This window comes from Pomacea canaliculata, linkage group LG9, assembly GCF_003073045.1.
Source record: "Pomacea canaliculata isolate SZHN2017 linkage group LG9, ASM307304v1, whole genome shotgun sequence".
NCBI lineage: Eukaryota > Metazoa > Mollusca > Gastropoda > Architaenioglossa > Ampullariidae > Pomacea > Pomacea canaliculata.
Window position 1 is genome coordinate 17003364 of NC_037598.1, and position 27534 is coordinate 17030897.

The following is a 27534-nucleotide window of genomic DNA, read 5'->3' on the forward strand; positions in this document are numbered from 1 at the left end:
GAGATAGGCGTTAGGTTTTGCCAGTCTTTAACACACACACGTGGCAGCTTAACGATGAGACAGACATTAATATCTCAAACATATCTCAGGTTCCATATAAAATGTTAGTTTCTCGACACAGTCAATATTTATCCTGTAGAAGGCAATTTTAAAAAAATTGTATCATGATACTTGTTATCTCAGTTTCGCAGCATGTATGTATATAAGACATCACATATGGATATTTTCATGTATTAATTACAGTTGGCAAAGTGTTTCCAGGTAGCCGAGTGGTACTGCCATTTCCCTTTGCTGGGGGCTGAATGGTTAAGTCCGGGGGGCGTGCAAGTGAGGTTTGAGAGAGGCACTAACTTTTGTGTAAGGACAAAATCTAGGTTGGGCATGTGTATATATATATAATCCCACTTATTTTTAATATTTGCCACTAAAAATGTGTATATAACTGTTTAATTTTGTGTTCGACCTTTTTGGTTAAAAATTTATTTGGGTTGCTTTTGAACTGTGTTGTCAGTTGTCTGCGCACGTGGGAGAAAAAATGAAAAAAAAATGTGATAATAAATTAGATAGCATGAAAGGAATGCATGCTTAATGTATCAGTGAACAGCTAATGAATTTGATACATGACACACAGGCACTAGTCATTTAGTTTATGATAAATGGCTGTCCATCATATTATAATAAAGCAAGCTGTGGGTGACAGTTCCAGGTTTTGCTGGCAGTGAAGAGACTTGACAGGGACTAAATGAGTCTCATCTTCCTCTGACACCACCATGACAAATTTATGAGCCTCATTGTTTGCCCTACAGCAGCTTTAAAATGTTCTTGTAATAATTCTTTTATTTTGTCTGCTGGAATGTTAGTGTGTGACCGTGCTAATATTGTATCATGATGCTTTGTTCACAATCAACTTCTGTGTCGACTAATGTAGTTGTATCTGGTGATGGAGAAGAGAAGAAAAAGTCTCACTGAGTGTTTTTAGTTCTGTTTTGTAAGTCTGTTCTGCCACTTCCTGTACCCGCTGAACTGACATGTTTGTTTACATTGTGTGTCGGTAAACATCTACTTCACACCGTGGAGCAAGTCCGCTGCTCCCTTTGTTTCTTGGTGAAGCGTTTTCATTATTTCAATGCACATTTCTGCTCGCTCACTCATTCGCTCATTCATTCACTTGCTCATTCCACAAACAAGAGGGAGTACGCTGCAGACACTTTATTGTAGTTAATTAGACTGGTTAATTAGACAGTACAGTGCTGCCACCTAGCGTTTATTTCAGTCACTGCTGACTACCTCCCATTACTTTACAGTGAAGCAGTCCGTTGACCAGCAAGGCAACAATCTGTTTACAGCTATCAGCTGAAGCTGTTTACCAAGAAGCCTCTAGACATAAGCAGGGTCAAGACTCATTAGACGAAACTAATTGTTAGTCATGATTAGCTGTCTGCGGTGAGTGCAAACTTTCTTGGCAGCTGGTCAAAGTTCATAGGTCAGCATCAAGGTTTCTTTTGGACGACCCATTGTTCGGGAATAAATAAGCGGATAAATAAATGTCCTTCGTAACACGAATAGGACATCAAGTGAAGCTGTTTACAGCTTAAAATAGAAACAGCAATAACAAGCATAATCTACAACAGGGTCAACTATCGCGACTTTAAAAAGAGCTTGAAATATCAATGACACATTCTCAGATTACCTTTGCAACACCTACACGGTAGATGAATGTAACAAAACATACCACCCGACCTGAGCACACACAACTAAAGCTGATTACAAACATGTTATTATTATCAATAAAGATTACAGACAAATAAGCAAGCGTTTAATCCTAAATAAACAAGTGGCGTTAGTTCTGGATTCAAAAATTTATAAATATTTTTTTTAAATTTAGAAACTAGATATTAAACTCCTGTCGGTCAAAATGAAGACTTTATCACCGATGTTACAGAAAAGAAAGACCCACAGCTACGACAGCAGTGACAGGAATTGAGGTCAAAGGTAACTACAGCAAGTACACGGGGGGGAAGCATGTGAGACACTGAGGGCAATAAAGAGTTGCTTGTTTATTTGTTTGTTTCGACTGTGCTGGTGTCAGGCTATGCGTGGCTTATCAGACCAGTCAATCTCGACATCAACATGTTGGTTACAATCCACGTTAATGTGGTCATCGCTGTTGGTCATCAGCCACGTGTCTGCTACGTGAAGGCCGTCATCAGTGTGGCTGATGGTGGTCACGTGGTCTTGCTGACGCGGCGGAGTGGCGGCCCCCGGCTGCGACACACCAGGACGGGCACGGCGGCGTGGTGCACCACGTAGTCGCTGACGCTGCCCATGAACGTCCGACGTAGCGTGCCCCGCCCCCTGCTGCCAATCACCATCAGCTGCGCCTCTTCTTCCTCCTGCGCGCGCACCAACGCATGCCCCACGTGCTTCGTGGCCACTGCCCGCACCTTGCCGTGAGCCTGCCAACGTCAGGACAGCACAGTGACACAAATTGTGACAGTATAGGTCGAACATAGACAGCAACATAAGTGTAACAGACGATAGTAATTATTATATTTCGTCACTCGCAATACAGTAGCAATGTAGTCCGCACTCTGGGTGTAACTACGTCCGCTCAGCAAGTTCACCATCCTAGTCTGCTGACAAACTACGACAGTATAGTCCTCACATTACCAGTACATACAACTACGCCATTGTAATGGTAGTGGAGGCTTTGCAGACGTCCACACCAGGTGTAAAACACACACACAGGTGTGTGACAAGAAAGTCTATCTTACAGTGTTCGCCTAGTAGCGACAATCTTGACAGTAAATTTGGCAGTAGGTTAATGGTCTTTCTCAAGAACATCAACAACTGCAGCAGTGCCGGTGTCACGATCTCAGTTTTCTTTTGAGACGACCTTTCTGAACGCACCTGTATGCCCGTTTCAGGTTTCCGAGGTACACGGTCCCCGGCACGTGACGGAATGACTAGCTTCCTACCAACAGACCCTTACATCAAGGACCCTGACAAGAGTAGTGTTCTACAGACAGGGGAGGTGCACGGTCCAACAGGCAGAGCATCAACATAACTACTACTAACGTAACTACTTCGTGTGTGAAAGCATCGACCACACTGGCAAACGCGATGACAGATCATCTTTAGTTCTTGCCACTTACACGAGAATTAACCACGAATATCACTGGACTGCTGGCAGACGATTGGTTTTTTTTCCCCCAGTTAGCTGCTAAAACGAGGCATGAGACAAGAAAGCTTCCGGTTTATTCACATTCTTTGTTACGGCTCGCCGAGACTAACAACGAACTTCGCAAGAAACTAAGCGTTGGTCTCGGCACACAGACAGCAGTCCACCTATACACGTCGATGCACTAACATTAACAGCTGTCATGTGCCCCACGTCAGCATGTGACCTGTGACCTGCAGTAACAGGGGCTGAAGGTCTCAGTGACAGGCAGAAGCTGTTTACCGCCTGTCGCTATAAGCTCTCGAGGGAAATGAGAAAGGATTGGAGTGGTTTAATGGTCAACAATGTCGTAAGGAGATATATATAGATTAATGGGAGAGGAAAGGGAATAATTTATTCTAGACGTGGACGAGTGGTTATGGAGTGATTCTTGGTGGATAGAAATAGACGTGTAATAAAATAGCAAATGATATGCTAGTAGATACACAAAGCAGGTCATAATGCCACACAGGACGAACTCTGACCCCGATAGCCAGGAGTTTCTCGCGGTATTTCTCCAGCAGCTGGTGCAGTGCATCCTGCTCCTCCTTCATCATGTGCATCAGCATCTCGCGATCGAAACTGGAACGCATCTGCACACACAACACGCAGACACATAAACAAACAGAAAGTAGTGGTGACTTCAGAGAGTGCGAGAAGCACTGAGTGGCACATTGAGCTACACTTTATTGTTTAGGCCATTGACCCCTTACATGGGGCAGAATGGGAGAGAGAGAAAGTAGGGAAGAGATGACGACTTCTTTTTTTTCTGTATAGCGTTTGATCTCCTGTGAAAAATTCTATTAAAAAAAAACAATAACACAATCTTAATACAGATGAAAACACCCAAACCAGTTAGAATGACAAAGACAACAATCGAACAAGACAAAAAACTAGTACTACTATACTCTATAGTATTATCATGACTGCTGCTTCTGAACCCTTGAAAAACACAGACAAAAGTTTTACAAGTGGTGATAACACGAGATGACCTTTTATTACTGTATTATTCTACATTATTTTCATGTAATGGTGTGTGCTCAGAGTGTGTTTAGGATGCAGAGAAACTGGCGACATAATATTTCGGTAATCTTCAGCCAAGTGACGCACCTGTCAGGTGAGGTTTTCCTGAGTATTCACTGAGGTCCTATGAAAGTGTCGTCTGCTGTCAGTGTGAGAATACACCTTGAGTTGAGTGTTCGTGTACACACGTACATATCAGTCGGGGAGTACACATGGTACTTGCAAGGCAGCTGAGAATCATGTCGAGCCACAACCTGTCAGGTACCACCTCTGACCTTTACAGGGCACGTGGTGCAGGCCTGACGAGAGGGGGGGGAACGGGGGGAGACCACGGCTGTAAAGGGAGCCCGGCCTTGGTCAGTGAATATTTTTTCCTTTTTTTTACCTTTACCTTTTCTTTTAAAGAAAGGTTGACGTAGCATTCCTCATTTTGGGGATTGTTTCCATGGAGCGGGGTACTACATGTTTGATTCCTTTACCATCAGTTTTCTTCATTTACTAACCACTCAGGTGTAAACAACTCTTTGTTCTGGTAGTGATGTAGATCCTAGTGTTTGTCCTCATGTTTGCAGTGTATATTAACTTACTGACTGAAATGTAGATAATGACAATACAATTGTAAGCATATTATTATATACTGGGAAAATAATTTATGATTACAAGGAGCCCGGAGAGGTCGTCTGCCCGGGGTCCGTGCTGGTTCTCGGCGGTGCCGACAACCACCATGAGCCAGCTAACCACGGTTCAAGTCTCAAGACCATTGACATGTTGAGTTGTCGCCCTTTCGCCGCTCAGGCATCCTCATGATGAGGATTATCCCCTCCTGTCTCTACCCGTATTTGGTGTTTAAACGATAGTTTTGACAGGTGTTTAACAATAATTGTGACAGTCAATTCAACCCACTTCAATTTTCTCCTCGCTCCCCATGAAAACCACAATCCCAAACAGAAGAGTTTACAAAGTCATTATCCCAAACCTAAAGGCGTTGCTGTGTATTTTCTGCTCCATGTTTACAAACAGGTTCTTATCTAGGTGTTTACATTGGTAGAGCAGGTACCAGAACATTCTAGCAAGCAATACTGACTGACAGACAGAAAGACAACAGGTAGAGATCAATTGTAATTGTAATACACAGACAGGCAGACAAATATATAATATACCAAGCAATACTGACTGCGATACACAGATACCAAAAAATACTGACTGCGATACATAGTCATCAGGCAATACTGAATGCGATACACAGATACCAAGCAATACTGACTGTGGCGCGTTGGTTCCTCGCTCTCTGGACAGTTAAGCAGGACGACGTAGTCATCCGGGTGCCACACGTGGTCCAGATACCCTGCCACACACCCAGAGCAGTTCCAGCAATCACTAGCTGTAAAATTTCGTGCGCTTATCCCATACAGACTAATATTACGGCTTGCATCTTGCAATGGTTGGCAGTCGTGCCTGATACCATACTAGTAATGACAGACTACAGATTTTTTTTTTTAAAAATGTAGTGTAAAGAGATAATTAAATGAGCATAGGTAAGGATCCAGTTAAAGCCTCAGACGTATTTTATGGTCCTGACGACCTATTACGAGGAGCAACGGAGAAGGAACAGGTCGAGGAGAGAGCTTTGAACGAGAGATTCAATTGCTTCGCGACATCAAAGACAGGCACATGACATTTTTAAGGTGGGCAGTCTATTTATATCTATAAAATTATATGTCTACAATATTTAAGCTGATCTACAAACATATTTAGAAGATGTTTGATTCTAGCCACAAACTACTCCTTCTTACATCAAGAGGTCATGAGATGGGACAACGATCGTGTCCCGAGGGTACAAGTTTAAGTTCTAAAATTCGCTTGTCGCGAACTGCGTCACTCTAGTGAATCACTGGTAGTCAGGGTGACAAACACACCCCAGCACTTCCTGTCAGCCAGTCATTGTTAGTCACAGTGACAAACACATCCCAGCACTTCCTGTCAAGCAGTCATTGTTATTCCAAGGGGCAGACTTACACTCCAGAGAGTAGTTGGAGTGGTCGCTATCGTCGACCCCCACCAGCACCCGTCTGCCTGGGGCGTCGCTGCCCTTCCCCGTCAACGTCTGGTGCAGGGTGCGGTGGTGATGGTGGTGGTGATGATGCTCATCTGGGTTGGCACCCGCAGTTTCTGTGTTACACTTTTCAGCCATACCCACCTATAGCTGGTCGAGAAAAAACTCCGTACGTTGATTTCTGGTGACATTAATTGTGGTTAAAAAAAGTCTGTCATTTCGTTCTTGCCTTTGTTTGCGTGACCTGTTGCTTTTTTTAGGGGTCATAAGGTATTTCTGTTTTTAAATAAAGCACTAAAACCAACTGAAACCACGTTTTTATTTACTAATAGAAAATAATCCATGAAAATAGTCAAGAAAAATAAAAATAATGAGAAAATTAAGACCTTCTGTGGGTTTATGAATTTCTAGGAGTACAAGTTGACAAATTGAGAGGCAAAGTTACCAGGAACGTACGATGGCGGTTTCTACAAGAGACTGCTTACCGTGATACCTTCAGGGGACCCAAGGAGCAGAAAGTGTTGGCTGGCGTTAACGACGAGCTGGGGATGAACAAGCTCAGCCACGTGCGGTGGGTTTGAAAGTATTTATTGAAATGAACGATATGAGTGATTGAAATCAAAGTAATTATAGAAATGAATGATAGAAATAACAGTAATTGTAGTAATGATAGCAATGATAATCATTGTAATGAAAGTAATGATAAAAATTATAGTAATTTTTTGTAATGATTGAAGTAATGATGATAGAAATGATTTAAATGAAAGTAATCACTGTAAAGAAAGGTTTAGATGTAATACATGCCTGAACTCAAGCTCTTCTTGCCAATAAGACGTAGACATACCTACCCGGGTGCTGTCTTGCTGTTTGCGCAGAGAGCGGACCAGAAGACTGCACTGCACCAAGAGGTTAAGCCAGTCACGTGACCACGTCTATGGTCAGTCTGTGAGGCGGCAGGAGTTGCCTCTGTCTTCTATACCAGCCCTCCCCTGCCCCCCACCACCTCTTCCCTTCGTTAGCCCGTGACCAGTGCAACACCTGACTCTGGTCCACCTGGCGGCTGCCAGTGACTGATGACGTCACATTAGCAGCATCGCGCGTGTTAGATGACACGGCATGACGTCTGCCTCTGACACCGAGAGGTTCTCACGCAAGCCTCGAAAAATTAACACCGTGGGACAGGAAGTCGTGCGCATCACAGTGTTTGTTCGATAGGCAGCTTGTAGCTATCCACTAGGCAGCATGTAGCTATCCACTAGGCAGCCTGTAGCTATCCACTGGGCAGCGTGCATTTTCATAAGGCACATGGCACATCACAACGAACGCTGGCCCGAGACAAGAACACCAGTCCGTGATTCGGACGCCCTCGTTTTAGTAGTGAATCTGAAATGTGAATAAACCAGAAGATGTGTACACATCTTCCTCCTTTTAGTAATTAAATGGAAAAAATCGTCTGCCAGCAGTCCAGTAACACAAGTTCGTGATTTCAATAGACTCACGTACAGGAGCACACCTTAGTTCTGAAACTCACCAAGATGCCGCCCCATCCTGGTCAGCTCCTGTCTTTATGTATCACGTGACAGCAGTGAGCTGACTTGCATGACCCCTCGTATCTCCTGTTCCAGATGTCGTCGTGTATCTCTTACGCCTCAGAAATTATATCGCCTTTAATGAGTAATGCGTAAAATAGAAATATAGGAACCTCCGTGTAACCGACACTAATGATGCTCCTGGTCATGTGACAGCTGCTCTGTATATGGAGGGAGGAAGGGAAGTCTCGTGAGATCTCGGACCTACGGGATCGAGAAGTGGAGTCAGCAAATGACCAATGTGAACTGGACTACTCACCAGCGGAGCGGCAGTGTTACTGTATTCGGTACATTCTCAGCTCCGGTGACTCTTCAAATATCATTTTTTTCCTGATCAGCTAATTTCGTGTGCATTATGCAGTCAAGCCAACAGCGAGCCCACCCCACCTCTCACTTACACAGTTTTATCTAAAAACTTATGCCACCGCAAATGTGTGGTGTCCATATATTTTAGTCTTTATCTCTATTTTTACCTGGAAACGAACTTTGATTTTGTCCCTTGCTGCAGCACCATGATGCTGTTCTGTGAGGAGCGAGCTTCACGAGGATCCTCTTTGGTGGAACTGACTGACAAACAAGAATCGCACGAGTACAGATAGCACGTAAAGAGGAACATAACTGTAAACCACGAATCTGTATCCCTTGAATGGCTCGCAGACGATTTTTTTTCAATAGACTCACAGAACGAGGCTGATTTACAGAACAGCTTCAGGTTTTGTTATGTTTCAGCTTAATTACTAGAACGAGGCTGGTGTGTACAAAGCTTCCGGTTTAGTCGCATTCATGCTTTAGGCTCGCCGAGACTAGCAGCGGAGAACTTCGCAAGAGGCTGAGCGTCGGTAAACGCTATAACCACGTGTATAATATATATGTACACACACACAACTCACCTGTCACAGGTGAAGGTACATCAAATACAACAAAATAGAGAGGAGGCTGTATTTAGTCTCACAAGCTTTATTCTGCACAAGACCCAACGTTCTAAGCCTCCTAGTAATTCCAATGTCGGTCACAATCTCACAACTGAAATTACTTAGCAGTCGTATACTCGACACCATTTTGTTGTGACACCAAAAGAATGCTCTCTAAATCCTTCTCTGGAAATATTAAAATATGAAAATATTATACGCACAATCATACCATAAGATGACATTATTTTACCAAAACATTACAAATGTGTACGTCACCACATGTGGGACGTGACATACAATGGACTTCATTCTGTTACATAACACACACGCACATTGGTGCGATCCATGCTGACACATTTATATAAACAGTTCTGAGTACAAAGATTAGGATTTTAACCATTTGGATCACTTCCTTTGAACTCGCCTCAATTTTTGGTCGCAGAACAGGGGAATTTTGTAAGGATCTTTAATCTTCAATGATTAGAATTGTAAAAAGTTTTTCCTGATATGTCTGTACAAAGTTTTGCTAACTTTAAATTTCTTTGCGTTTGTAAAGTGATGCTTTGCCAAATCTGGTATTTCTGATTTACCAGACATTTACCAGCGACATCCTCTATTGATATTTCCAAAATGGTCATGAATTGGTCCAACCGATAACCAACGTTAATATCAGGGATTAGTTAATATTTAGTGACAACAGTTGTGGAAAGAATGAGAATGTTCCAGATTCGTTACATACCAACCAACTTTACAATAAACAACAGTTTGAAATGTTGATGCTGAAGCGTCCTGTGACCACAATTTGTTCCATGGGCAGATAACTTTCTCCTGACAAAAGTGAGGTGAGATGCGGGTGGCGGCGGGTGCACTAGACGTTGTGCTTGGCGCTGCACACGACGACGGGTACGTCCGAGTGGTGCAGCACGTAATTGGACACGCTGCCCAGCACGGTTCGCCGCAAAGTCCCGAAGCCGCGACTGCCCATGACGATGACATCCGCCTCCACGTCCCGCGCAGCCTCCAGGATGCCCTCCTCCGGCTTCTTGCCCAGCAACACCTTCACCTCACCAGTCATCTGCCAGCGTACAAAAGGCGCAAAAAACATTAGTGTGCTTTTTGTAACATAAATATTATGGTGAACGACAAACAATTGTGCAAACCTGTTTTCAAACCAAGTTTCAGAAACGCAAGGAAAACAGTTTCAAATTTTCGTTTCGAAACAATTGTCCCGTTTGCGATGCCACACGAACGAAGAAAACAAAGAGTAGGTAAACTGACCTAGCGATTGTGTAGAACAGACTGCACTGCATGGTATATTTGTATTTACACCCACTCACCTCTATTTAGAAAGTACAGTGTAGGCCATTAAGCCGCGCAAAATGCTAGGCTCCCAATGTTTTGACAATGGATCGTACGGACCTGGACATGGCCTCCCAAACAATCGAGACAGCTGTCATGTCCAATGTCCGTGATTGACAATATGCATGGCAACAAACAACCCGCGATGGAGGGCGCGGCACACCTGTCGTCACACACCCAACAGGTAACCAGATCACACGCAGAAGGTAGACCGTCAATCAAGATGCTGATGTCTTCATGTCGTGAGTCATAATATTATAGTGTCATGTGTCAGTCACACTTGCCAATTATTGCCATATAGTAAGCATCGATTTCAACTGAGCTTCATAAACTGTTTTGTCTTATATTTCACTTACAAATTTAATGTCCGTCGCATGAAGTGACGCGAGTAAAATGAGATCTTTCCTAAATGTTTTCAGTTAACTGATCAGCAGTATTGTCACTCACAACATAGACATAGATGTAGACAATGCTTCAGTCTGAACTCACAGAAAGCTGTCCAAGACAGAGCAAGGTAGACTTTACCTAGCGAGGTAAGTTAAGATCGAGCAAAAGTAGCACACCTTAGTAATTAAAGCTCGGTGATAATAAAATATAGAAGCATGCATGTATAGGGAAGGTGAGGTCAGCGTGACCTAACAAACCATCTGTCATCAAGAGAAAGTTGAGAGAGAATGATGTGCAGGTATAGTTGGAGCACAATGTCGGTTAGGACACCAAGGACATACCTCATCACAAGTCTTCCCCTCCCACCCATAAACATTAACAGAATGTGTGCGACAACTACAACAGCGCAAATTCGCTTTTGTGGGGTGGGAGGAGTGAAAATGATTGGGTTGTGCAAGCTAGTATTTCCCACAGTCTGGGTGAATAAGTGTCAACCCGTCCTCCTGTATCTCGAGAGTACAAACTGGCAATCCTTGCTGGGTACAGAACGAATATCAGACAGTCGACAATATTACAGGAATGCGCTTTTGTTGTCAAGTTTACAATTAATAGGAGAGCTTTCATCACAGATTATTCACCCACATTTGGGGAGGTAGTCTTTAGTAAAATTGTGCGCCATTTGACAATGTAAATGCGAACAAACGAGTGAATTGTGTTAAAGCCCTCCCATGTGACAACAAGCAAACGAATTTACACACCCACTAAGGTCCTCTTGTGAATTGGCTAGCTATGTAGCTATGTAGCTAGCAACCGTGTCTAATAAGTAATATGTCTGACTAAACATGTCTAGCTGTTCTTCCAGTGCCCAGGTGCACAGAGCGCCGCCAAGTGCTAGAAAGGGGAACGAGAAAGAGCTTAGCCTCTTGTACTTTACCATAATTTCCCCTACTTTACATTAATTAATTGTTCATTTAGCAGCTTGGTGATGCGCTGTGCACCTAGCACTAGGTCCAGTCGCAGCACGACCTTCACCTTGTATGAGTGCAGCATCTGGGTCAGGTCAAAGACCATCTCGTCAGCGCGCTTGCTGGCCAGCTGCACCTCCTTCTCCAGCTGCGTCAGGTCGCTGTAGGGGGGCACTGTGGACCGGCCAACGCCATGCGATTATTGTTACAGTGGTGGTTACAGGTGCTCAATACATGTTTGTACACTTCTGTGTCGGGCTAGCTATGGTCAGCAAGGTTTGTATGGAACAGAACACTTCGGCTGACAATTCTGCACAGTCTGAGTTTAGCCACCGCTGTTTAATATAGTAATAGTTGCTATATATGACAGTACACATCCACTATAACAGCTTGTGTATAACAGTAGTCATATATGTAACAGTTCTGATGGTAACCACTGCTTACATGTCACGACTTACCTCATCGTCTGGACTGTATAATCATTGTGTGTCTGTCACATTCCATTTTTATTATTATTATTTGTCCTTCACATCTTGTCATTATTTGTTATCAGTCCACAATCTATTATTGGGTTCACAATTCGTTATTATATGCCACTGGAAATCCGGGACATGCTGACTGATGACGATGACAGTACAACTAAGGAAAGACAAGAGAACAGCTACGATACTCACACACGTGCACGTTGAGATGCAGCTCCGGGCAATGGACGAAAACGATGTAATTGCCCTGCCGATGAAGATGTTGTCTGTACCCTGCACGATTTAATATTTAGACATCTATCTTAGTTCCTCAATCACCAAACGTTTACAGCTTCTATAAAGTCACGAGACTTAATTAATAACGCTGATAATAACAGGTACATTGAACACTAGTCACCACACTTACACTCGAATGCCCTACTGGCCGTGTCGCTGCCGTCCATCGCCATCACCACCACGTTCTTGTTGGTGTTGCTGTCCTGGGCCGCCATTGCATGCACCCGTCTTGTCTCCCAGCGCAGTCTCAGCCGACTGACCGACTATAGAGCTCCAGTCTACGGGATACCTATCGCCGCGTGCCACTTGATGCCCTTGCTTGCTGACGAGGACGAAAGACATCCGAGCAGAATACCTTGTCAAAACTGTTCCACGGGGCATCTCCACCTAAGATGGATTACAGGTGGATCCCTCCCCCCAAACACATCCACCCCACCCCAAACCCAACAAAAGGACCCGTTATGGTGTACGGTCCCCGCTCTGGCTTACTCCTGACAACAGGGTATGCAGTCACTAACATTATTCAGTTTCCTCATCTAGTGATGATATGCCACCTCAGGGCCGTAAAGGATTGGACACCACGTGGTCTGTGGTAGAGTGTGTGGTTAACTGGGTGTCACTGTGGCATATGTACTACGTATGTACATGGTACATATGTAACATAATGTATGTTGATTTCTTTGCAGGTTCCTGCCCTGACTGTTACTCTGAACTTCTCTTTCCTTACATCCCAGCCAGACAACTGATCTTCGTCTGATGACCGTTCCCTCCCTATCCCTGTTCCCCTATCCCACCAGATTTTATGTTATTGTACTGCTAAACAGTGGAACCCAATAGGATTTGATCGAACTCTCTTCCCTTCCATATCCTCTATCCATTCTTGAATCCTTTAAACGCTCACTATAAACACATTGATAAGCATCACTCCTTAAACCAATCAACATTAATTTTCTTTCACTTTTTCCTTCTCTTGTCAATAGTTGTGATTATAGGCTGTTGACCTGCTCGTATTCCTCCCCAGATTTATGATACTCTCCTCTTTCCATCCTCACTGTTTGTTCCCTGATACGACCTTGTCTCTTCTGTGTTTATGTTACTTGTCTGCATAGTTGTTTCTTCTTCCGTTCTTCCTATGCTATCCATGTGTCCTTGTCTGTAGCGCTGACAGCATGCTCCTTCGTGTGATCATGGACTATATAAATCACACGATTATTATCATCATTATTATCATCATTATTATTATTAAAGGCAGAGACAGTCAATGTCCAAACATAAATAAACATACTCTACATTTAGCTATAGTACTAGTTATGCCTACTGTACAGTTACAGCTTTTGAATTCTGCCACAGACTGACCAAGTGTTCATGGTGTCGTTAATACTCGGACATTTATTCGGGTGCAGGATCAAGGGATGTGCACATTGAGTCGTTTATTGTTGTGGTAAACAGGGTACACAAGGGTGTAGCAGACATTTATGGTGAGGTGCAGAGTAAAGAGAAGGCGGAGAGACAAAGACTTTACAGTTTATCGTGTGGGGCATTATAAATAGTTACTTAGTTTAGAGAATGCCCACCACCTTGACAATGTATCATTAATGAGGGCAGATTTCAAGAAGTGGAAGTGTTTGGTCCACGTCTCGCTCTTGCCATAGTACACGGACCTTGGTGCGGTGACACTTGATAGTTCTCCGTAAAATAAGAAAGTGAAGAGAAAGATTCAACAGTGGATACAGGTCCATGGTCCGACAACCATGAAGCCTTGAGAGTTTGTAAAGACAAGCCTGCATGATTTGTATACACTGTAATATAGCTGTCTATATTTTATTAACACTATTTGTCTCTTTATCTTAATTATATTTCATCATTACTTATATTGCCTTTTTTTTTTTGCTTGCATGGATGCAAGTGGTTGAGTTAGTGTTGTTGTAAAGCTTAACAAAACATTTCGTTGTGCGAGCGAATGTTACAGTTCTGTCTTGAGTCATGTCACCTCACGCTTGGTGAGGTCTGTAGGAAGGCAACGGAAAAAACGAGTGGAGAAGCTTGTGTGGAAGGAAGGAATGTTACACACGATGCACTTTCAGCTAGGTTATAATGTTCATTCGTCACAAAATATCGTTCTTTATGGATGGATTGGCATTGTCTCTGGACTTGTCGAATGACTGCTAAATGTTTTGACTGCAGGTGTGCTCGCGAATGCAAGTCTGCTGAGTCCTGAGACAGGCCACGACAATCGTGAATAGTAATATGTAAACCTATGTTTATTGTTTGGCCTAAATGTGGAATTATTCCTACAGTTTTTTTGTTGATAAAAGGTTCTCTTTGGGGAGGCAGCACAGCCTTGCGCCGGCCCTGCGTTTACAGCGTTGTCTTGGTAACGCTGCTTGAACTGAGGTGTATGTACACACAGGCGCACACACATACACACGTGCCCCCACCTGCACCAATGAACACAACACACATACGGTGGGAAGGCATAAGTGCAAGCTGGCGATGTGCTTCGTTCTGTTTGTGTCGAGGGTCCTATAGTCGATTGTTCGCTTGACCTTGATCTCATTTCCATTCTTTCCTGACGCCCTTCCCCGTCACCTGAGTGTTGAAGGTGGGGGCATCGCGGGGATGTCACTCACTATGCCCCATGTGTCAGCAAACTGTTTACTCATTGTAAACCACACCACCATCCTGACCTCTGCACGATTTCTCGACTAGTCGGCCTGCGTGCAGCAAGTTAGGAGACGATGCCTTTCCTGGTTTTATGTTTTATATACAGGGCGGGTGTGCAAACACCAAGTACGGACGATGCTTTTCCGGGAGAGCTGTATACAGTCCTCCTCACGTGCCGCCCTCTCTCCTCACCCTGTCCCAGGTGCATTCCCATTCCCCTTTGTTATCGTCTGCCACACCTTATCTACAGGTGAGGTGAGGTCAAACGTCCTGTCACTGGTAAGCTTTCGATCAGCCCAGAGAGCTACAGCGGACCCACTTGCCCTTTGCTGGGGCAAATAGGACACACACACAAATGAGAGTGTGAAAGACAGAGCCTCATGAAACAAAAATATTTTACTGCAGTATCTACCCATATAATCCTGTTTCTGTCAGCTGCACTGAATGTTTTTTGGCGAGAGGCGCATTGGCAGTGTAGACACTACTTGAACAACACTACTTTTCACAAAACGCACTTACTTTCAAAGTGTAGAAACTATACTACAAGAAAACTGTTGTGAAAGCACAAACATCTCTCACCAAATTATATTGTACAATATACTGCATAGATACAAGTAAACTTCCTTCGACACAGTTTAGCCCAAACACAAATCTGAGTATTGCTGAAAGACAAAACAATAAAGTTTAAAGTAAAAGCATGCTGTATAATTAAAAAGGATAAAACCCAGTCCAACACTTTTCATAATCACACACATATTAAATAACATTTTAACTACAGTTAAAAAAGTATCACAAATCTATAATGTTATTCATCACTTTACAGCTCCTCAAACCTAATTTTAAAACCATGACAAAAATTTGAAGCATCAAACTCGTTTTTCAAATCACTTCATTGTCATTTTAGACTAGATATCTTTCAAAAAAGTTCTGCAGCATTTCCATGCCAATGACATTTGTTGATCTACCAGATATTTTATGAGAATAACTCTTGTAATATTTTCTGCTCAAAAGTATTTCACGCAAGTCACAATAGGCTCCATTGTTGTCATCTTTCATGCTGTCTTGTTTACCATCATGCTGCATGTGGCTGAACGCCACTCATTACAGTGGTAGATTGCAGCACATCCCACACAGACATTTTAACCAACTGCTGGGTCTGCCCATCATAACACTTCAACAATTTTCTTATCACCTTTAAGTGGGAAAATAACTGGTCAGTGATAAAAGCACTAACATTCAATGTAAATTGACATTGAGCAAGCTATCACAATGGACTTTGTATAGTAATCTCAACCAGTTTGTGCTCTGATTTCTGAGAGCTATTCCAGATTGTTGACCCATCTTCCCAGCAAGATACTGGCCTCTTCACATATGTCAGCCAGTGCCCTATACACAGAGATGAATACATAAGCCAGACATTCAGATTTCATGTGCCAGCTACTGAGGTAATAGCTCTGCTGCCAAAGCTGTGGTTTTTAATATGGAAGAAACAAAGAAGCCTGGCTAAGGACAAGACACAGAACATGATTTGATATGTTCTCAACAATAGAAAACGCCAAAATTTTCAATTTTTTAAATTCATCAATGCCCATTTGAAAATTTCACTTAAAAAATGAATTCCACCTCATGCTTCACCTTGTTTTACATACAGAAATAAATATCTCAAAAGAAAATAATGAGTGGTGTCCAGAGAGGTAGAGGATGTCCCATTACCTCAGTCAGAGGGCCACTTTTTGTGAGCGGTGCTCATCTCCTCTGCATTACCTTTCCCAATCCTGAAATGAGTCAGCTACCCATTCCACAGCTGAGGAATATACCCTGTGTTACATGGGTACCACATATGATATCAGGTTTTTATGCTGTCGGCCTAAACACTAGGTTGTCCACGTGTTGATCCAAAATCAGAATTAGCAGTCAGTTAAATATCCTGGGTCAAGTTTTAATTGGCAAAGCTTGTAAGGGCCTTAGGAAGCATATGATGTATCTAAACTCTAGTGGTTACATAAAAAAAACCTCTTAATGCTCTAAAAGCTTTAAAAAATAAGCTTTTAAAATGTTAACGTTGTTCATTCTTCAAATCAAATGAAAGAATAAGTGACAAGGTGCACATAAAAGCCATTATGAAATTTATAATATAAACCAACAAGGGTAATGCACAGATTTTTTTTTTAATGTGATCAGGATACACTGACAAAAAAGTTAATCCAAGTGTTGTGTAAAATCCCATTCTCACGAGTTTGCTACAGAGTAAGCTTAAGACAGGACATTCACCCTGCTCTAGATATGGATGTGTATTCAGCTTTCTCAGTACAGTTAGCTTGTAGCTGTACTAATGTATGTTTTATTACTGTAGGAAATCAACTTACAGTACTGATTAAAATCACTTGTACAAGAGGATCAATCTAGTTTAAATGTCTGCTTATTAGTTTTTCATCAACAACTATTAAAGACACTCTTTAACTCTAAAAAATTTGCACTTTATGTAATTAGTGAAAACAGGTTTTACATGATGCCTGCAAAAAAGTGACACCATTTAAAAGTCAAACAATTAAATTGATGTTTCCCATTACAAAAAGAAAAAAGTGCATGAATGCTTAAGAATAATACAACGCATTTAATGCTTTTCGTAACAGGCAGGGTTACTCAAACTGGTATTACACTTTCATTGTGCTAAACAACACACAAGGTAAGAGATTAACATGACATTGGTAACCAGAGATCAGTGTCCAGATCTTAAATCTGCTGGTCCGAGATAATTACAAACACAAACAGTGCAACCTTTGTCAATTGACCTGGCACAACCTGTTACTTTCAACCCAGACATATCTCCTGACCTTATAATTTTACTCCCAGCTGCTCCTTGACATTTCAATTTTGTTTTTGCTTTTTTTTTTTATTTCTCTTTTATTCATTTTGATTTCCAATCACATAAGAACAATTGATTTTCATTAAATTCACACTAGCACCCAGTCATGTCCATATTTCTAATACCACAGAAAAACCTGCAGATTTGAGGACTGTTTGGAGAAAGAGGTGAAAATGCAAAAATGCAGTACACATAGTAGCTGAAAATGATTAAGACAAAGCAAACATAGAATAACACTGTCACCACCTATTATACTTACAAGACAAATGCAAGAAAAATGTAAACAAAAAGCAGAAAAAAATAATTTCTGTAAAAAACGTTATATATCTATATATATATAGCTACTGCTGGTATTCTAAGTAACCAGATGACAATGTGACTACAAAGCAAGACAGGTTGACCTACAACCTCACCATCTTGGATTTCTTGCTACATTCAGATTTAATACCAAAAAGGTGGTATCATTAAACAAGAAGCACTTTATCGGGACTACTACAAGCAAGCTCTTCAGCTCCCACTCACTAATCCAAGCACCACAGTAAGACAAAAGGACATCTCGCCTATGTACCACTGACAACCAAAGGCACTGATCAAAAGAATCAGGTTCTAGTACTGAAACTACATCAGCATAGGTAACTGACATTTTAAAAAAATCTGATCCCATTCTCAAAGGTTTCAAATGAAAATAACAAATTCCATCAAAGTCTGAAAAAAAATCTATCTGCCATCTTAAGAGGTAGAGCTGCAAAACTAAAAAGGTTCTTATAATATGCTTATAAGATTATATATGTCTGTGTGTGTCCATGTGTATCTGTCCAGACACAAAAGAGAAGGGGAGGGAATTGGTGTATTACACGGAGCCAGCAACTAAGGCTACCACAAGGCAAGGCAGCCAGCCCTGTAAACAGATGCCACATGCAGAGAAAGAACAGCATGCTCAAGAGACACAAAAGAGAAGTAACAAAGAGAGGGGGGGGGGGAATTGGTGTTTTACGCCGTGCCAGCAACTGAGGCTATATTACGGCAAGCAGCCAGCCCTGTAAACATATGCCACGTGCAGAGAAAGAACAGCGTGCCCGAGACGAGAAATGAACTCAGGGCAGCCAACCTTCACTGTATTGGTGACAGGTGCTAACCGTTGCGCCACCGGGCCGCTTTAACAAAGAGAGAATAAGTGTTGAGCACTCATCAAATAACTGAAAGACATGTAGTGATGAAATAGACATTTCACTTTCAAGGTTTTGAATTAATCATTCTGTGAGCTCTTCACTAACGTACTTGTGCACATCACTTACAACTGCTGTGTTTGCAGCTCTATGATGCCAATGTACTGATTGTAAAGAGGAAGTGCTAGTGTTCAGGTCATCAGCCTGCTCCTATTCAATAATCTGCACTTTTAAGAATATACACTGAGAGAGTGAGTGTGCATGCACACGAGGGAGGACTAGGCATTAAGAGTAAGAAGCTGGAAGACATGTTGCTGATTTTGGCAAGAAGGGAAACAACAGCACAGTTGTTCCCACTGAGAACTGGTGAAGATGCCAAGAGAGTTCATGTACATTAAAGCTATTATCTAGATTACCTGAGAAAAAGATGGCCTTTTACTAACAATCAGAAAAATGTATCTTTTCTCACCCAGATCTCACTCATGACCTACATACCTGTTCTGGCACTGTCATTGCAGGTAGAAGTATGATTACCAAGTTAGGTAATTACTGACAATATTGCTGAAACTGGCTTACCTAGCAGACGCAAGAACTTTAAAATCACATGTAAGATGTATAAAGACCCTTCTGACCACAGTCAAGAAACACATGTTTAATTGGCTTCGTCCTGTCTCATTTTCTGTCTAGAAAAACTGTTTGGCAAACCACCACAACAGAGTGAAAATTAAAAAAAAAGTAAGGCTGAGATTGGAAAATATGACTAATGATAATGTTACCATGGTTATAGATAATAATGTTACCATGGTAACTGAGACAGCTATTTTGGGGGCACCCTAACAATATCTAACAATATCTAAACTTTGCAACTGATGCTGATTATAAATTAGTGTAAACCAGATTTCCAAAGTCTAATGCCTAGTGACTGCCTACTTTCTCCAAACAGGTTACAATATTTTCACACTTTCTGAAAAAAAAGGTATTGCCTAACTAACAACTCTAAACTAAACGAAGGACTGTCCAACACTTGCAATAAACTACTGCAGTAAAAGCTGCTATCTGCTTGAGAAACTTTCAAAGTTTCTTTATATTACACATCACATAGCAGTGCCCATAAAACAATGCTGACAAAATTGTGTCCTAAAAAGAATACAGTATAGATGGATCTAGCAGTTGTAACTCCCTGCATGTGCAGTAATGGGATCTTGTGACCTGCTTCAGAAGATTATTGCATGGAAGAAGCAAGTTATCCATGCTCATACCACTGAGAAATAAAAAAAAAAGAATATATATAAAGGCATCCTTTGACCAGCTGGAGAAACAAAGCAATTAGAATAGCAAGCCATTTCACCACAAGATTATAGCAATGTAAATACTAAATAACCATAACATTACCAATTTATATAATTTAGTGGTGGCTCACACAATCAACACTTACTACTTACATTCATCTACAAATGTATAAGCAGGCAAGTGAAAGCTAAACAAGAAAAACCCCAATAAAATCGAATGTGCACAGTACAAAAGGTCAAGAAAGATTCTATATTTCCTTGCACTTGTTAAACTGATCCCACTAAATTTTTCTCACAAAACATCTATTAAATGCTGTGTAAAACTGACTGGTTAATGTCCCTATGAATTAGATCAATAGATGCTGTAAGTAAAGATCAGTTAAGGGACACAGAGTATTCTTTTCTCTTAAAAAATGAATAATAGTAGATGATAGCAATACAGAATAAAATAATAATAGATCTTCACCTGTTTTAAATAAAGAAAAGAAATAATCTTTAAACATTATAAAATATTCTTACCTGTCTAGCTGTATCTGGACAAAAATCGTAGGTGAAATTCTTTGAAGTGCCCGAGTACCTCCCGAAGTTCCTCCTGAGGGGGAAGAATTGTTATGCGGAAGTGATAGGTACCCTCCTTCTCCCCAAAACCACTGCCTGGAACTGTGCAGATCCCAGTTTCCTCTAAAAGTGCAAAGCAGTAGAAAGCATCTGGAGTTTGTCCCACTTCTTTAGCTGCTTCTATAGCCTTCTCTGGCAGCTTGATGCAAGGGAAGGCATACATGGCTCCTTGCACTTCATTACATGAAATACCCTCAATGGAATTGAACAAATCTGTTACCAGCTTGGCCTAGAAATGTAAGAAATAAACATTAATATTTATGAATAAATATTTCTTTGCATACCTTCACTTGCTCTTGCAAAAACAAGTTTATAAAACATGTTTCAATAACAAAACATTTTCTTAAGCTTGAACTTACATTACAGCCAGAAATCCATTTTATGCTGTGATATGTCTCTTGTGCCAGTATCAGTCAATCCTAGTGGGTTTTTTCCCCTGTTATACTGTCTGTTGTTAGACTAGTGGCAATACTTGTAGACACATTTACAAGTCTACAAAAAATTAGCGTTAACTATAGATCCACAGATTATAGCATAATAATATTCAAAATGTAATACTGACAAAATATCAATAAATGTATTACAGAAATATGACTGACACTTTGACTGCCTCACCTTCTCTCTAAGCTGAGCTAAGACAAACTCCTTCTCTTTCTCAAATAACTTGTAAGAAGGTTCGTGAGGCTGAGGAGGGTTGACAATAACATCCATGACTGCTTGTCCCGACACTGGTGGGCAAAGTTTTGCAGATATGCTTTTCATGTATTGCAGTTTGACCTATGACAGAAACAACTGACCATGAATTATGACATTGTTACAACTCAGCCATGCTAAGATGATGATAATCACTTTCTTAAACAAGAAGCCAAGAACCTAAAAATTCATAAAACTTGATTAAGAAGATAAAGATTTAAATGTACATATTGAACAACAAATGCTTCCAGTTTTTGGATTCATGAGTGTCCATTTTACAATCTTTAGGCTTTATTTCAACCTAAATGAACCAAAGGGATTGTACATTTTCAAATCAAGCAACTGTGTAAATTTTGCTTCTAATGCCCTGGGAGAAGTGTGGCATGAAACTGTGTGAGTGTGTGTGTGTTCCAGGTACCAGTATATTTCTTGCACACAATTTAAACTCTTGTTAACTGTATACTAAACATGTAGTGAAACTAAAACTGGCCAAGTGGAGGAAAATGCCGCCTATTTTACACTGAATATTGATATTTAATCATCTGACTACACTTATTTTGAGGGATGGTTATTTGGATTTTTTTAATGAAAGGCATTATAAATAAAGCCTGAAATGTAACATTGCCATCTATTTCATAAACTTTCAAATGCTTTCAGATAACACCAACTATGATAACTGACACTATTATCTATTAACCATTTTATGGCCCACTTCTACTGTTTTTAAGGAGAATTTCAGCTATATCTTCTATATACCGGCACGACCTTACTCTTATAAATTCTTACAACTAAAAGAAAAGTATAAGTAACACATTATTCAATGTCTGTGCATTACCTGTGGATCAAGGTTGATAACCTCAGCATAACCACCACGATATCCACACTCTCCCATAAAGCCTTTAGAAGCAGACATAAAAGATGCAAGCTCCATGCTGCTATATGGCTCACCCATTTCTTTCATAACTTGCTTGAAGGAGAAAAATTTGGAACCTTTGGCATAAATGTTGTGCTGGTACACTTCATCTGCCAGGATAAAGAGCCCCTCTTCTTTGGCAAAGCGTATGACATCCTCAATATTTTGTCTTGTCAGCACCTGGCCTGTTGGATTGCCTGGATTGATAACAACAATAGCTCGTGGTACACAGTGGGCTCTGGCTTCACTGATGGCATGCTTCAACTCTGAAACATCAAGTGACCACTGGTTCTCTTCATTCAGATAGTACCTGATGGGGTAGGCATTAAACTCTGCAATAACTGCTGAATATAGTGGATATTGTGGGACTGGGATCATGATTCCTGCTTTCCCACTGCCATCTTTTCCAGTAAGCAGAAGAGTAATAATAGCTTTGATTCCATCACTGGCTCCAGTTGACATTATGATGTCACTGGCATTGCTGGGATGACCATCCCTCTTGGCAATGTATGCAGCTATGTCTTCCCTTATTGCAAGCAGTCCTGGGCTCTCACTGTAAGAACCAACAGAGCCCCCTTTACATGCATCCAATATTTTCTTTGCCCTGTTTTTTGCATCTTCGGGGAAATCTCCATTCTTCATTAGCAATTCTGGATATGTGACTAATGCCAGCACTTGACGAATAAATGTGATGGGCTTTTGGCCAGTGGCGTGGCAATCTCCAATATTTGCCTTGACTACTCTCGTGAATGGTTTGCTTGCTCCATTTTTCAACTCGTTTTCTAACGCTGTAGCTCGATCTACTATTGGGCCACGAACTGCATATTCCATTATTTTGACACACGGATTCAATGAATCCATCGTCAATACTTTTTTATCGTTAGCCATCTTTTGCTCAAATCCTTGAGAACCGAAAGCAAACTCGGGAAGGCTAAAGACCTTCCTTACTCGACTGGTGTAGACAAATGACTATTATATGCACTGAAAGAGATGTTGACAGCAAGCGATGAAAAGCTCACAACCTGGCCGAGCGGAACTTCACCAGTGACAAAACTTTGAAAGGTGAAGGACAGCCACGTACCAAGAGCACACAACGTTTGCCAACTCACGTCCAAATTTGAACTTTTTGACCTGAAAAGAAAAAATATCGAGGCTCTGCCTTTAGGTACTCTATTGCTGATATTATGGTTACAAACTTATCAAATAAAACTGAGCTCTGTGTTTCCGTGAAGTTAACACGATTAGAGAGACGTGAAAAAAAAAAACAGTGCATGCACCCACCTTCATAATACATAACGTGAACGCCTACAAACCGCATAACGTTGTAAATAAACCTGTACGCGCGTGCATGTGTGTATGTTTGAGAAATATTATAATTAGTCCTGAATAATGATGGCATTAGCAAGTATAATAACTTGTAAAGGTTGATCTCGAATTTAGCATAAGTAAACCATACCCATACCAAATATATCCTTTCTAGTAGTTTGTTTCTCTCACTCTCCACACACACAGAGTGCAGAAACCTCAAAACGTCACAGGCATCATACAAGTCTGTAGGTGAAACCATCGAAAATATTAAAGGGAAAACACCCTTAAGTCTTTTGTCAAACTTTGTACTCTCCCCTGAATCGCAACGTATAGACATTTGAACCAATACTCTAAGTCGGACACATAATTATTTTTAAATACAATTAATATATTTCTAATTACATGTATTAATTTCGTCAGTTCTATATGTGTCGGAGTATCTTCACTACGTTTTCAAAAATTTTTTTATCCTTTTAATGGACTAGCAGTCAAAAACATTTTATGTCTGGAACACATACATCATGACCTTAAGTAAAAATCTTTTGATAACCTTTTATTAAAATTATTTTATGTATTTGTTGTTCAATTGTTTTAGGTCGTTGGGGTAGTGAAGTATTCAAGACCTCTTTTTCAACAGGCCAGCTTTACGTGAGGGCAGTGCCTATATATCTCTCCTCCACTGGCCTCGCTGTACCCTTGCCTTCCACAACCCTCCACATAGTAATTAAGGTCCTGACAGCTAGGTTATTGAGTTTAAAAGATTTTTACATCTATAATGTATAATTTTTGTTATTATACTTCTTGAAAAATTTACAGATGTTCCTGGTATACAGATGGAAAAGATGCATTTACTATGAGATCAGATAAAATGAGTTTATAATGTAAACTGCAAGTTAACTGTACATATTAATTCTTATCAGAGTAAAAGCTAAGCAAAAGATTGTACCAAGAGCCTTGAAAATGATCTGCCATACTTGAGTTATAAGATTTTATGGTTATACTTATACAAAGCATGAAATATAAATTATCACTCATAAATTTTAATTATTTTTCATTTCCAGGAAACTCAATGCACATTTCAGAGAAACCTCTGGAACCATCGATTATAACTTCAAATGATGGATCTGTCTAGTCTGCCCATTGCACATACATGCAGGACTTCTTAAGCCTGCATTCATGCAGGGGGCATTCTTTTTTGGCATAGCTGACCTGCCTGCATACAGACTGGTTATTCCCAAGTTCAAAAATAGCTTGACACTGAATTTTTAAAAGTTACAGCAATAGACTTGGTGTCTTTGGAAGCCAAAATGAAAAAACAAATATGAAAGTTGTTTGCAACAGTTACCTTGTAAAGTTGCAGTGAACCCTTCAACAAAGCAAGAACATGATGATTTTTTTTTTTTGCTGCATTGCATAGCTCTGCAATTTTGTCCATTATTTCCAGGTATTTAAGTAATTTCATACCAAAAGCATTAACTCTAGGTTTGCCACCAGTCCTAACATTGTTATTTAATAAATCATTAGTGAATAGATTTTATTTATGATCGTTGCAGTAAGATTGATGTCATTTTCATCAGATCCAGCAAAGCTTGTGACCAGTATAAATCTTCCTTGTGGTTTAAGATGAGGTCTGGAATCATACATCTGTAGACCAGCCAGCCTTGTCAATAACTTAAAAAAACAAACTTGTACACCAGTTGCTTTTATTCAGAGACAACAGAGCAGGGGCAGAAAAATGAAAAAAGAGCCAAGCTTTTGTATAAAAATGTCTATGTAAGGGCTCATGAAGGGTTTCAAAAACTAGGGCTGCTTTTAAATACCAATTACCCTGTATTTGGTGCTAGCCGTGATGGTATGGTGAGTGCTATGGAAAGGGTAGTGTGGAGATTCAATGTCCCTTCACCTTGAAAGATGAATATAAAAGGGCTGAAGACTATATATTGGGAGCTTTAAGCACAACACAGTTATCTGACCCAGGTAGTGTCAAATGTTTCTTATTGACACTTCATACTGTAATATTGTGTAGTCTCTATCAGTGGTTCCACACTGCATACCATAATTTGAAGCGGCTATCAACTGGGAAGTACACATACTAGTTTTAGAAAGTGATTAAAATTTGTGTGCTAGAAGCTAGTTTGACTCTAGGATTTTGGTTGGGTTGTTTTTTTGGCATAGAATTAAGGATTTTTTTTCTACATAATTTTTTTTCAATGAAAGCTATTTAGTAACATTTTCATTGAACTTAAGTTTTGTTTTTGTCTTCAATTTCTGTGACTTTACTCAAGGGGGACAAACTGTAGTTTTTGGTGAGCATAAGTTGTATATACATGTACTTAACTTTCTTTCACTGCAATAAAATCTGCGTTTAAAACTGTCTTTGAAAAATGAAAACTGTGAATTCTTAGCAAATCAAGTCCGCTTAAAAATTTATATAGAACACTTGTTTCATCTAATCATGCATAAACACACCTAAATCATATGCTGTTTTAAGAATTTTTATAACGTATATTTGCATATCACATAATACAAATAATTTAAAAGTCTTACACCTACAATTAATAGCTCTGCATTAAAATGAACGTCTTTTCTTTAAAAAAAAAAAAAAAAACCACGAAGATCAAAGTAAATGTTTGGATTACCTAGCCTATAATTCCCAAACATAAAAACTTGAATCTATCATAGGCATCGGAAGCCCTTTCAAACATTATGATCTTTGTTCTTTACGTCTACCCTTCTCCCACTGACTGTTGCACTGTCACAGTGTTGTTCACTTCAACTGCCTTTTCAAGCTTGGAAAAGACCATAGAAGACTGATAACAGACACCGAAACCGACAAAAAAAATTCGTTGGCGTAATCATGCCTAATGGAATGCCAATCTGTTTTTAGGTCAGAAACAGTTAAACCCAGCACAATCGGGCATATTTACAATGATAAATACTGTGACCAATGTATAACGGTGAGCGAAGAGCGCAAAATGGCGTCCAGCCGCCGGCTAGCAGACGAGACGCTAAAATCGATGACGTCAAATGAAAACAATGAATTCTCTGCCCATTGAAAATTAGACGTATCTGTTTATGTGGACTTTTGATTTGTGTTATTCTTAGTGAAGTGTAAGCTATTGATCGCTCATGAACTAAACAGAAATATCAACGTGTTCATACAGGAAATATACAGCAACAAAAGGAAGTAACAATTTTTATATAGCGACAATTTCATGGACACTCCATCGGGACTCCGTGGCGCAACGGTAGCGCGTCTGACTCCAGATCAGAAGGTTGCGTGTTCGAATCACGTCGGGGTCACACGAATTTTTACATCTTATTTTGTAAATACAAATTGATGAATATGCAGAACTATCATAGCTGCATTTACTAATACAGGTTACGCATGTTTGGCATCTGTGTCCTGTAACTCTTCTGGGTGTAGAACACTGCGAGTTCAACGACTCGGTCAGCTGCACCAGAAGAGCACATGAAGGTTTGTTTTTCCTATCTACTTCTTTCAACCACTTTCTTACATCTTGCAAATACTCTGAATGATTGACTCGTTAACAACAGACGAACAGAAATGTTTATGAAAGTAATATTCTCTTTCCGTCCCTCTAGTTGTGGATTCAACGAAAGATGAATTACCGAGTTCTGCCACTTGCTGACAGAAAATACTCTTACAAAACCATCAGAGTCCGTCTCTAAAGCTTGCAGCCTAGTCTCAAAAGACGGTACAAAGACTTCTTTGGTTAAATATTCTGGAA

General features: G+C 40.6%; 3 protein-coding genes and 1 non-coding gene across 6 annotated transcripts; 1 reads left to right on the forward strand and 3 right to left on the reverse strand.

Annotated features, from left to right (window-relative positions):
* Positions 1–1194: 1194 nt before the first annotated feature.
* Positions 1195–6897, reverse strand: LOC112572804 (universal stress protein MT2085-like). 3 transcript variants are annotated; one of them, XM_025252692.1, is made up of 5 exons: positions 6782–6897; positions 6260–6446; positions 5508–5588; positions 3706–3813; positions 1195–2456 (listed from the first exon to the last, which is right to left on the reverse strand). In XM_025252692.1, exons 3-5 carry the CDS (start codon positions 5559–5561, stop codon positions 2226–2228), a joined length of 393 nt encoding a protein of 130 aa, XP_025108477.1. In that variant the 5' UTR covers positions 5562–5588; positions 6260–6446; positions 6782–6897; the 3' UTR covers positions 1195–2225. The 3 variants fall into 3 exon arrangements, with proteins under 3 accessions (XP_025108477.1, XP_025108476.1, XP_025108478.1); XM_025252691.1 differs by lacking the exon at positions 6782–6897 and adding an exon at positions 6753–6781; XM_025252693.1 differs by lacking the exons at positions 5508–5588; positions 6260–6446; positions 6782–6897 and adding an exon at positions 4331–4425.
* A 2444-nt stretch (positions 6898–9341) lies between these two features.
* On the reverse strand, positions 9342–12688 carry LOC112572781 (universal stress protein in QAH/OAS sulfhydrylase 3'region-like). Its single transcript, XM_025252653.1, has 4 exons — positions 12396–12688; positions 12182–12262; positions 11575–11681; positions 9342–9871 (listed from the first exon to the last, which is right to left on the reverse strand). Exons 1-4 carry the CDS (start codon positions 12478–12480, stop codon positions 9665–9667), a joined length of 480 nt encoding a protein of 159 aa, XP_025108438.1. The 5' UTR covers positions 12481–12688; the 3' UTR covers positions 9342–9664.
* A 7191-nt stretch (positions 12689–19879) lies between these two features.
* LOC112571807 (alanine aminotransferase 2-like) lies at positions 19880–24062 on the reverse strand. The gene is made up of 5 exons (XM_025251105.1): positions 23937–24062; positions 22397–23605; positions 21484–21645; positions 20770–21097; positions 19880–20222 (listed from the first exon to the last, which is right to left on the reverse strand). The coding sequence occupies exons 2-4, from the start codon at positions 23360–23362 to the stop codon at positions 20774–20776; spliced, it is 1452 nt and encodes a 483-aa protein (XP_025106890.1). The 5' UTR covers positions 23363–23605; positions 23937–24062; the 3' UTR covers positions 19880–20222; positions 20770–20773.
* Positions 24063–27013: 2951 nt separating this feature from the next.
* Trnaw-cca lies at positions 27014–27085 on the forward strand. Its single transcript has one exon. It is a non-coding gene; the product is annotated as a tRNA-Trp (tRNA).
* Positions 27086–27534: the final 449 nt, after the last annotated feature.